The sequence below is a fragment of the Crassostrea angulata genome, chromosome 3 (genome assembly GCF_025612915.1).
Source record: "Crassostrea angulata isolate pt1a10 chromosome 3, ASM2561291v2, whole genome shotgun sequence".
Lineage (NCBI taxonomy): Eukaryota > Metazoa > Mollusca > Bivalvia > Ostreida > Ostreidae > Magallana > Magallana angulata.
Window position 1 is genome coordinate 55,410,061 of NC_069113.1, and position 12,941 is coordinate 55,423,001.

Sequence of the window (12,941 nt, forward strand, 5' to 3'; positions counted from 1 at the left end):
TATGAATTTGTTAATTATTTTTGCCGTGATTTATTTACCATAGTTTTATTTTGATTTATTATGCTACTGATATCTTATTGGTTTAGACACAATTTATAATTCGTTTTATTATACTTTCATGTTAAATACTGAACTCTGATTGGTTGAGACGCAGTTCATAATCCGTTCTATTACCCTCAGCGTTAGCAACGCACTTTGCAACGGGTAACATTAAAGATTGTTACATGCGCGAAAATTATGCGCGTACGGTTTGCCGTAGAATTTACGTTATTCCTATGTAAAAGCATTTAAGTTCTCTTTAAAATTAAGACATTCAGTATAACAAAATAAATAGTGCCTGTTTGGTAGGATAACAGTTGAAATTGACACCCCGAGAAAACCATTGTCAACCGACGCTTCGCGGAGATTGACAATGGTTTTCTCGGGGTGTCAATTTCAACTGTTACCCTCCCAAAAAGGCACTATTTATATACTATTACTCTCAGCGTTAGCAACAGACTTGGCAGTTAGCAACTGGTAGCACTATATACATTTTTAAGAAAATTTTACTGCTATTATATAGGAATAACGTGAATTCTACAAAGAACCGTACGCGCATAATTTTCGCGCATGTAACAATTTGTTATGTTACCCGTTGCTAAGTGCGTTGCTAACGCTGAGGGTAATAGAACGGATTATGAACTGCGTCTCAACCAATCAGATTTCAGTATTTAACATGAAAGTATAACAAAAAAAATTATTACATGCGCGTAAATTATGCTCGTACGATTCGCAGTAGATTTCAAGTCATTTCCCAAAGAAGTCAGTAAAGTTTTCTTTTAAAATTATTAATAAGTCATTCAGTATATTAAAACTAATAGTGCCTGTTTGAGAGGACAATAGTTGAAACTGACATCCCCGAGAAAACCATTGTCAACCGACGCGAAGCCTCCCAAACAGGCATTATTTATATATTGTTCATGAACATGGTTTTGTTTGCATGTACATTTCACGCAGTTTTTGCAACGCATGCATTAGTTCTTCCTGACCAATCGGCTGGACAATGACTGTTCATTTTCATTCACACGTTCATTTATTTTTCAACAGAACAATTAGACTGATCTAGAATAAACATGAAATAAAGCATTCTTGAATGAAAGTCAAACGAGAGATCACAATCCGTTTCTTAATGGGGAAACAATCCAAATAGTTTTGAAAAAGTAAAATTTAATTTATTCAGCACTGTAGATGAACTTGCACAAGCTTTTTATCAAATGAATATCTTGAAACCAAAGCGATCACCAGTAAGTGCGGCACACCGCTGATAAAGAGGCATTAAACTGGTTCGAACCATAAACCGCAGTGTCCGTAAGGAAGAACAAGCAACATTCTCAGTTTTCCTTTGAAATAAAACGAAAACCCTTCTGATACTGTAGAAGTTTGTCTGGAGCCTGACAATCCCATAAAGTAACTTAAATGGCCATTTCATTGGTGACTTCATGTATCGAAAGACAAAATGAGAGGTAGACGACTCAAGATGACCTCATGTTGTTAAAAAAGAGGAACAAATGTGTCCATTGCGGGCAGTGGATGTTGACCCTGGCCGACTACGATCTCTGGTGATTACTGGTCATCTCCCCCAGGTAAGACGTCCAATAAATGATCCCGTTCATCCACGATACGCAAATTGGTTACTTATTAATTCCACGGCTTTTGGCACTTGTCAGATTTCGCTCGGAGAAAAATATATTTTGGTGCCCATTGTTTTTTTTCTAAATTAACGTGTAAAACCGCACATTTATTTTCAGACGTATACCATTAAACCGCCATAAACCGGAGGAATGATACCGGTATCTTATCAATAATGGATAGCAAATTGCCAAGATTGGCTGCAGGACATGATGTTTTATACATCCACTGATGTATTCAATAAGTATTAACATGACATACCGAGTTGGTGTCTCCACTGTATCATAATTGAAAATCTTTCTTAATAAAAGCAGTGAATACTTTATATTAGCGTTTCCTATGAAAAGTTTAATTAAAACTGATCCCAGACTCTCCACACTTTTTTTTAAAAAGACGAATTAAGTCCATCTTATTTTTATCTAAGGTTACCGTAGCAAATTGTCAGAAGTATCTTTATTAAGTTTGGTAACTGATTCTTCGTGTTCACAGATATTCCATCCTCACAATGTCAGGGGTCCTTAGTCCACTCGTGTCCGTGGGACCCCTGATAAACTTAATTGGTCAGGGGTCCCACGGCCACAAGTGGACTCAGGACCCCTGACATTGTGAGGATGCAGCTATTCTGACTGCCCTGCATATGTATTCTCTATAATATCTTATCAGAAACAATTCACACTTTTCTCTTTATACATTGCTCTGTCGTAAATAAGTTGTGCACATACATGTATCTATCAAACTTAGGCAATTTTCTTTTGAATCTTTGTAGAACTCTTCCTTATTTAAAGCCAAGCGACAATCAATAAAACTGTACAACAAGACAGATAGAGCAACCTAAATAAATCTTCTTGAAAAGAAAAGCAGAACATAACATACAAATTTTTGAAGTTTTCATTTACTAAATATTGCCAGTAGTTCATAGCTAGCTGAATCATATCTAAACTTATCTTTAAAATAGCCAGGTCAACACATCACATTTATAGCAAAACATTTCAACGGGCAACCAGATCGTACCAATAACAAAAATACAGCCAAATTAATAAATCATGTTTTTACAAAAATAGTCCGCTTGGGAATATATGATAGCCACATTACAAAGGTTGCTATTTAGATTATCAGAAAGTCATTCCGAAGTTAATAAGTTTCTATAGATAACTAATTATATACATAAACCAAAGCTAGATGAATAATCATTTACTATGGCGAGATCTAACCATTGTTAAATTAACATTTCTTCTGTATCAACGGGTAACTTTATAACAGACCTTGGGGAAAAAGTCAAGAAAATAATTTTTTTGCAGCCATTCTTCAAAATACTAGGGCTTTGACTTTCATAATTCTCTTAATGAGATAGGTAGGATAATAACGACGTTCTACAGTTGATTAAAATGATGTTAATGATAGTTAAACTTGCTTATCACGTAAAATTTTGGAGTCTTTTTACTCACATATTAAGATGCTGATAGTTAATATAAACTAATGATTATAGAAAATATTACTTTGAGAGGTAAAATTTCTTACGGCACGGATCAGCAATGTTCTCATAATTCTAAAATGGAAAACAATCTACCTACTGTATATATATTCAGAATGCGTTACCTGAAATTAGGACAGAAAAACCTTTTTCATCCAATCACTAATATCTATATACGTTCTATAAGTGATGTTTTTATTCTTACTTGTTAAATGTATATTTCTTGAACTGAGATATTATCGATCAATGCATTACTACTGGACGGGTTATTTCTTTGAAGTGCATTGGATATTTTAATAATAAGTTTATGTATCGTGTTCACTACTATCAATTCCTCCACTTTTCGTGTTGGAGTTCCTATATATTGCAATTGGAAATCACAAACTTCCTAAATGAGAAAGATTGACCATAGACAAGATAATCAAACGAAAGTACAAGCTTTACCAGGGACATAGTAACGGGATTGATTTGAATTTATGTAGCATTTCATTTAAAATTTACTAGTGGATAAAGTATTATGGTTAATCGAAGGTTATAAATAAATCTAGACCTCCCAATTTATTGATAACTTAGACTTGATCAGTGGGCAGATTTCAATTACAAGTATGATAGTCAGAATTGATTTATAGTTGTATGCCTTGGCAATATCTTGTGGGTTGATAAGAACTACAACATTCTCCAGCCGGAGTAACTGACACACTCAATTGTAAGTGCGATTCTCTGCCATTTTTGAAGCCTCTCTCCTGGTATCCGAAAGACCCCTACCCTGTCTACATTACAATGGCGATCAGTGTTGAGATATAACTGGAACAAGTATCAATGTCGATTTAGCTGCAATGATTCGCAGCCTACACCATGCTCAATTTTCGGTATCAGCGTATATTGTTTGAATTTTAATTGACAGAACTTCAGAAAACATCAAGGCCTATAAACTACGATGGATTGTCAAATACTCAAGTCGTGTTGCAGTAGCTGAATTATTTAAAAAATCAAATCATGTAGAAGTTAACTTATTTCTGACATAAATGTGTATCACATCTGTCGGAATCCGCGTTGAAATTATACATGTATAATATATATCGTAACTGTATAAGTTAAAACACAACAACACATTCAATCATACTGTAGCTGACTAGTCAGGTCAAGAAAAATAGTGTTTGCAGTTCCTCGACCAACCTTAGATAATTGAATTCCGACCCAAAATAGAACCGACAGACATGTATTTTGCCGTAAGTACAAATGATCATGTTTGGTTTCACTTTAAGAAATATCTGTGATGAGATTATTTGAAACGTCTAAGGAAGGGCTGCAAAACTGACCAAGTTTGAAAGTGATAATAAAATGTTAAATACATACTGTATATGAACTGAAACAAACCGTTTTTTCATATTGACCTCACGGCCTGACATAGACGTCTGAAACGTCCACGATTTACATAGATAGGATGGTGGCCCGCATCATCAGCACCTGCACCCCCCCCCCCCCTCCAACAAAGGTTTCCCGGCATTCCCGCATGTTCTGTTGCCGTCCTATCATCCTGAGCTATTCCGGGACAGATAGTCGTTATCTCTCACATTCTAGATTCAAGAGTATATCCTTCAAATTATTCTGTGTTTTTCGTCGAAAATGGATGAACATCTTTCGACTAACGAAAGTACTAGTCTTCCGAGTTATCTGAAATTCAGCGACAACTACGCTCACTCCATCATTTCTCTGGGTGTGGTTTTCCTGATCGGTGCTCTGGGGAACATTGCGTTCTTCGTCACTCTACTGTGCAGCAAGAACCGGAAGTCCCCGACAAACTTCTTCCTGTTACATTTGTCGTCTGCTGATCTGCTGGTTATGTTCGTTATTCCTGTAGGGGAGATGATCCACAACGCTACCATCGCATGGCTAGGTGGGAACTTCCTTTGCAAGCTGTACCACTTCCTGTGGAACTTTGGGCAGTACGTCACCACCTTCCTCCTGTGCTGTATCAGCATTGACCGGTACCTGGCTTTTGTGTTTCCACTGAGGTCTCTCACCCAGTCTCCTCGCACTCGCTCCTTCATGGCTTCCACCGCCTGGGTCCTCAGTGCTATCCTGAGCGCCCCCGAGGTAAGCGTTTCTTACACGTCACAATGATGTACCCAGAGTTCTCGCCACAGCTTAATTTTGAATGTTAGATTGTGATGTTACATTGCAATGACGAGAACTATAAAAATTGGTACTTGGCTTGCACTGGTCATTGACCAACATAGCAAGCTTTCCCCCGGGGAAATCTGTACTTAAGCCAACAATACAACTTTTTTGTTTGTTAACAAGTTTTAATTTTCAACTTAGCCAATAATCATTAATTGTTAATCTAATTAAACTTAATTTTTTATACGGATACATTTGTAAGAGAAAGCATTATGATATTTAAGATATTTAATGTACAATCTTTGCTCCTTTGGACATTAGAACAACACACTATATCAGTGTCATAATGTTGGTAAAAGGGCAACGAATGGACTGCTAGCGGAAATCTTTATTGCATTGTAATGGTAATTTCTACATTATACATGTTTTACAGTGAATGGACCTCATTTAGAACTTTAATATATGTGTGCTACATGTAAAGATGACGTTCCACTTCGTTTTATTTAATTGTACCTCAAATATTTCAAATCAAACAACATTGCCACTGCTATATCTATTAAAAAACCAATTCTAAATGCACTTCATTTATTTCCAATTAAATCCGCCTGTCTATGTTTAGTATTAACTGATATGGGTTTTTTTTAATTTACACTCTGTTTTAAACTGGGTGCTAGTTTATCCTTGGTGGGGTATTTGTCAGATTTTATTGTAATCTTACCTTTAGTTCTTTATGTCTGTTCTATCCACCATGTTGCAGTGCTGCAGTTTGTTATGCTTTAAGTTCATGGTGACTGAGTATTATGGTGACTAGTTTTATAACAATCAAAAACGCCAAGGAGCAAAGAAAAATAGAGAGGCAAACGTTCACATACTAAAATTAGAAACGAGAATGCTCGCTCAAAGACATGTTTTAAAAGTGCTTAAAAAACCAAAAAATGGCTCTATAATTTTTAAGATTCTGTTCCATACTTTGAACGAATAAAATAGGAATGTATTTTAAATTTCCGACAAATGCATTGTAACAAACACGGCAGATCGACAGGTATGAGAATCGTATTTTTATGGATCTATGTGGTGTACAGCAGTAATTACTAAGAGCGTAATTCTTACAGCTAATAACGTGTTGAATAATAGTGCATCGATTTAATATATATATATAGGTTGCTGATAAAAAAAACCCAATTAATTCAGATATTCCGACTTAATGGTAAATGTAACAGGAGATGAAGTTTAATTTTACGATGTACAATGCACCAGCAGTTGCAGTACGTATATTAGTTTATATTTTTGTAGCGATAATTGTAATTTTGATATCAATGATAAATCAGCTATAGGATGGTCTTGTGCGTGAAATAAATTGATATCAGTAACAATTAATGATACGTTATTCGAATTCTCTTAAAACAAAAATGTCAGGATTATAAATAAATGTCATAATGATAAAAAAAAAGATGCGATGTGAGATCTGGTGAGAGAGAAAGAATGGTATGCCAATACATAAACGATGGATGTGTTCCGAATGTCAAGTCTTTCGTAATTTTACAAATTTTACAACCATTCAAGATCTGTAGAGTAACGTCACTGTTTTGATTGATGACAAAACATGCATTCTCATTAAGAGGTGTCACTGTTCATCAGTCAAGGCAGCCTTAAATCTTAACCAAAAAACGGAGACGATGTTTTATTATTAAAAAAAACCCACAAACTATTGCTTTTTTTGCAAACATCAAAGAAACCATCTGACAATGAAAAGGTTGGCCCAGCGATTCGATAGGAACTATGGGTAAAATCTTTAAAATCAACATGTTATTCGTTAAGAACCTGCCGTACATGTGTCTCCTACACTCTGAGATGTTAATAAAACATAGAAGACGAACTTGCAATGCAAGTCTTGCATCAATACAAGTGATTTCTTGATATATGGATACTATTATAAGTACTATAAATGTTATGATTTATTCTGACGCACTAATGCGCAACTTCCGATTTATCCGCTCACGTGAAGACAGTTTTTAATTGAATGCTACGACGTCAAAAATAAACAATTCCATGCTTATGTTTTCGTACATTTCTTAATAAGTTTAATTATGTTTCTTTAAATATTTTTTTTAAAACTAGCGCAAAGAGCGAATGCATATGGCGATAGATAAAATACATGTAGTTACACAAAGATACTAGTAAGGCGTGGTGCTGTAAGTTGGTATTATTCTTATTTATATTGTATCGCGCACAAAAAATATAAATCAATGTAAGTTTTTAGAAAAATGTTTACTGTATGTACAATTTTTTTACCAACTACAATATCCTCCTCTTAAGGGGATAGAAAATCAGTTTCTTTGTCGGCACTGACGAATTAAAATCTGCTCCTTTTAGATATAAAGTTAATTCTATCGAAGATCTGGTATTATAGATGTGGCTTGAGAGTATGCCACTGAACAAAAGCTTGGGAAAATTGTTAAAGAATCTTAGTATGTAAATGATTTATTTTGCATTTTTTTCATTGTAATTTCTCAACTTCCTTTTATCTTTTAAATAATTATTTGTGGCTTTTTTCTCGTGATACGCGATTTATTATCGATTATTTTAAGGTCAGTGTGAGTAATCCAAACAGAACAACGAACGAACGAGTAAACCGTCTTACATACGAACAAGTTAACCGTCTTACATACGAACGAGTTAACCGTCTTACATACGAACAAGTTAACCGTCTTACATACGAACGAGTTAACCGTCTTACATACGAACGAGTTAACCGTCTTACATACGAACGAGTGAACCGTCTTACATACGAACGAGTTAACCGTCTTACATACGAACAAGTTAACCGTCTTACATACGAACGAGTTAACCGTCTTACGTACGAACGAGTTAACCGTCTTACATACGAACAAGTTAACCAACTTACATACGAACGAGTTAACCGTCTTACACACGAACGAGTTAACCGTCTTACATACGAACAAGTTAACCGTCTTACATACGAACGAGTTAACCGTCTTACATACGAACGAGTTAACCGTCTTACAAACGAACAAGTAAACCGTCTTATGTACGAACAAGTAAACAGTCTTACGTACGAACGAGTTAACCATCTTACGTACGAACGAGTTAACCGTCTTACGTACGAACGAATTAACCGTCTTACTTACGAACAAGTTAACCAACTTACATACGAACGAGTTAACCGTCTTACATACGAACGAGTTAACCGTCTTACATACGAACGAGTTAACCGTCTTACATACGAACAAGTTAACCAACTTACATACGAACAAGTTAACCGTCTTACATACGAACGAGTTAACCGTCTTACATACGAACGAGTTAACCGTCTTACTAGCGAGCGAGTTAACCGTCATACGTACGAACAAGTTAACCGTCTTACGTACGAACGAGTTAACCGTCTTACAAACGAACAAGTAAACCGTCTTATGTACGAACAAGTAAACAGTCTTACGTACGAACGAGTTAACCATCTTACGTACGAACGAGTTAACCGTCTTACGTACGAACGAATTAACCGTCTTACGAGCGAACGAGTTAACCGTCATACGTACGAACGAGTTAACCGTCTTACGTACGAACGAATTAACCGTCTTACGTACGAACGAGTTAACCGTCTTACGTACGAACGAATTAACCGTCTTATGTACGAACGAGTTAACCGTCTTACTGACGAACGAGTTAACCGTCTTACTTACGAACGAGTTAACCGTCTTACTGACGAACGAGTTAACCGTCTTACTTACGAACGAGTTAACCGTCTTACGTACGAACGAGTTAACCGTCTTACGAACGAACAAGTTAACCGTCTTACGTACGAACGAGTTAACCGTCTTACTTACGAACGAGTTAACCGTCTTACGTACGAACGAGTTAACCGTCTTACGAACGAACAAGTTAACCGTCATACGTACCGTCTTACGTACGAACGAGTTAACCGTCTTACGTACGAACCGTCTTACGTACGAACGAGTTAACTGTCTTACGAACGAACGAGTTAACTGTCTTACGAACGAACGAGTTAACCGTCTTACGTACGAACGAGTTAACCGTCTTACGTACGAACAAGTTAACCGTCTTACGTACGAACGAGTTAACCGTCTTACGTACAAACGAGTTAACCGTCTTCACTCGTTCAAGGAAGGTATTAAGCCAAGATTACTTTCGTCTGCGAGTATTTTTTAATTGACCCTCTTACATACCTCGAAATATGTGCACATGCATCCAGCCTGTGTGTTAACGTTATCAAATACGCTTAGGTACACTGTAATGTTTATTTATTGCTTGAATAAATCGTTACATAAACAGGTTGACACATTTATCTTAATCATTTTTGTTTGAATCATGTAACATGAATAATTTTAAACAGTAAGAAAGAGAGGGCGACATAAGAGGCTTGAAATAAAATATGTTCACCCTACCGAACCAGACGTAATATGATAGACCACGACCATTGTTCGATCATTTTTAGAACCATTCCCATATTATTGAATTCGTAATTGTATATATCCGCCACTGTATTTTGCCTGTCAACTTTAACGTATGTTAATTGCTATATGCAGAACTTTTCTCCGCAGCATGTCTTGCCGTGAATTTTATTACATGAGATACATCAAGTTCTGTAAAGTCAAAGGAAGTGAGTATTGTCATAAACTGATTTCCCGACGTCTGTTAGACTGTCTGGTAATAAAGTCTGCACTAGGTGCAGGGATGCGGTAAAGACATGGTGAAGTTTGTCATCACCTCAATGCTTCCAAAGAACTCAACCCCAGACAGTGGGTTGGTCCGGAATTTGTATACAGGAAAGAATTTGTTTAACAGGTCAGGGGTCAAGGTCATACTTAGTACTGCTGCTGGTCTTATTTTGGCCGATTAAAAATCGTAGTGGTGCTCTGCGCATGTTACAGGTCCCCTTCCGCCGAACCATTCTAGCCTTGCTATATCTTTGTACACTTGAAATTCTGGCATAACAGAGGCTAAAAACCACGTGATATTTGACGAAAATGTTGCTGAGAACCTTGCGTTATTTTTAGATATCGTATACGTAGTATCGGTCATCCTTATCGCTGCCTTGGTCGCGTTTAACTTGTAAACAAGCTCCGACGACACGCTGTTAACCTCACTGTCCTCGTACAACACGACTTTATAGTTCAGTGGCGCACCGCCTGCCTCTCGCCGAACAAAAGGAATATCAAACTTGTACTCCAAGAAGTTGGACCGCAGCCATGATGGATGGATTGGTCCACAGTCCAGCTCGCGGCCGATCTCCATCAAAACCGGATGTTTGTCTTCAGGCCACGCCTCCCACGGGGGTCTCATCAGCTCCGCGGGGGGATCGGTGCTGGTGTCTACAAAATGAGTGATAAAGCTTGGTCACATTCCTTATGTTACACCTTTTCCCACTCATATACGCAAACAAGAGAATAGACCCGGAATGCGTACATATCACTAAGACTATGGTTGAAAGAGGGAGGAGTTATCATGATATCTGTGCCTGTGAAAAAAAGGTTTAGATTTTAATTTACAGAAGGTAAATTATTTTCAAGTCACTAAGTATTTATCCTGTGTAGATGATGATGATGATGATGATGATGATGATGATGATGATGATGATGATGATGATGATGATGATGATGATAAACATCATCATCATGAAGAAAAGAGAGAGAGAAAGTTAGAGAAATCAGTGCACATCTTGGGAAAATGCATCAGGACAGAAACACTACGTTGACTTACATTTAACCATTTCGCGCACGTTGGTGATTGGTAGAGGAATTATTACCCACCATGCATGATATGTCCCTCTTATGACATCATCACTTGTCGTCACATGATCCCAGAAGAATGCCACACAAAGTAATCGCCACATACCCCCGAAGGTCATACTGAAACCTACATATACATAAAATCTATCGAGACAACTGCACTGAATTGCAAGCAAACTTTATCATAAAATAAATTTTGACTGATTAAAGTGATTGGTAATAATGTGTGATTGATATTCTGATAGGTTTATCTACTTCCGGTTACCGACATATTTGACGCGTATAAACGGGATGAAGAGGCTCTCGGCACATCGTAGTGTGAATTACGTATTTAGTATTCCGAACGGATTTGTTACACCATTAAAAAGATGGTACAAAATTCCTTCGAATCTCTGCACTACTCACCTGTTTGCTGGAATGGAACCCAGGTACACACTGATCATTCACTGAGATAAAGCGCCTTATCTCTTCTGCCCCGCGACTTGTTACTATTTGCCCTTTATAAAAGGCAGGCACCTGTGTGTGTTCGGAACCTCTCATAAAAACCTAACTTAAATCTATCTCATTTCACCTGGAGCTTTTTGTCTCATCAACCAATTGAATGTGATACACCCTCCACACTATGATTCGTTATAGAAATGTATGTGGAGAGGTTTGGTATACTTTGATCTGTTATATCAATCCGAAGTGAACAAGTCAAACCGATTAGCTCAGTAGATTTTACATTGACAGTTATAATGCGTTCTTTACCAATAATGATATCAGAGAACAAAACTTGTGGTAGCCATTTATGATGTGCTTGTCTATCTCTTGACATAAAAGGGTTTTATGGATTTTAACAAAGTATGCCGTAAAGATTATCGTTTAAAAGAATGCATACAAGTTAATTTTACTTTGTTTGAATGCCTTATTAGTCCCCTACCGGTTTTCACCGGAGGGGACTATAGCTTTCCTCTGCGTCCGTCAGTCCGTCCTTCCGTCCGTCTGTCTGTCCCACTTCAGTTTTCCACACTTTTTTTCTTTATGCGTTTGAGGAATAATATGAAATTTGCTGAACAGCTTCAAAATGTCAAACTACAGATCAAGTTTACACTTTTGTAGCGTCTGGTTGACATATTTTCGAGAAAAATAATTTTTTATATTCCAATTTTTTAATGTTCGTGTTCGATATTCTGCATAACAGTGCATTGTTTTCACAATTTCCACAAACCGGTAGGGGACGTGTAGTGCTTATGCAATACTCTCAGAATGCTTGTTTGATTGGTTATATGGAACAATATGTAAGGAACTTAGTATACACAACACGACAAATGAATTGATCGATCTAGATTTCCAACTTTTTAAAAAATAATACATGTAATGAGATATGATTTTGCATTGCCTTTCTTTCATGTTTTAACATCCATGAATAAGTGAATATTTTTTTTACTGTGTCACCATACCTGCCTCTATCCATGCCACCTATTGCCCCTGAACAAAAAAGACAAAATATAATCAAAATTCAAACCAAAAGAGATTTTAATTTAAGGATTTAAATTTTTATTGGATAATTTTCCGCATGTAATTAGAATCTGGACCCTGATTTGGGTATAATGTTGCTTTCTGTCAATATGACAATTGAGCGACCGGGCCGCCATATGATTCTTGTCATATCCGATAATAGTAAAAGACATAGCCTACACTTAATTTAATGTCAAACAAACATTAAGCATTTCTTATAAATCGATAGTTTCCTGGTAAATATGAACTGTTGATGGTGTTGGCCCAGAGCATCAATGTTTACAATCAAATTGGTGCAATTTTGGTACTATTTCGGTACTATGTCGATACTATTTCGGGTACTATGTCAATACTATTTCAACTCTGTGATAATACTATTACGGTACAAGTATGTTATATTGAAAAGGACAGAC

The 12,941-nt window shown here is 36.7% G+C and overlaps 1 protein-coding gene and 1 pseudogene across 1 annotated transcript in view; one reads left to right on the forward strand and one right to left on the reverse strand.

Annotated features, from left to right (window-relative positions):
- The first annotated feature begins 4,669 nt into the window (after positions 1-4,669).
- Positions 4,670-12,941, forward strand: part of LOC128178389 (adipokinetic hormone/corazonin-related peptide receptor variant I-like) — a 44,798-nt gene continuing 36,526 nt past the window's right edge. The window contains exon 1 of the mRNA XM_052845525.1: positions 4,670-5,236. Coding sequence (XP_052701485.1) covers positions 4,766-5,236 — 471 coding nt within the window. The 5' untranslated portion in view covers positions 4,670-4,765. The remainder of the gene's footprint in view (positions 5,237-12,941) is intronic.
- On the reverse strand, positions 9,569-11,461 carry LOC128178390 (uncharacterized; annotated as a pseudogene).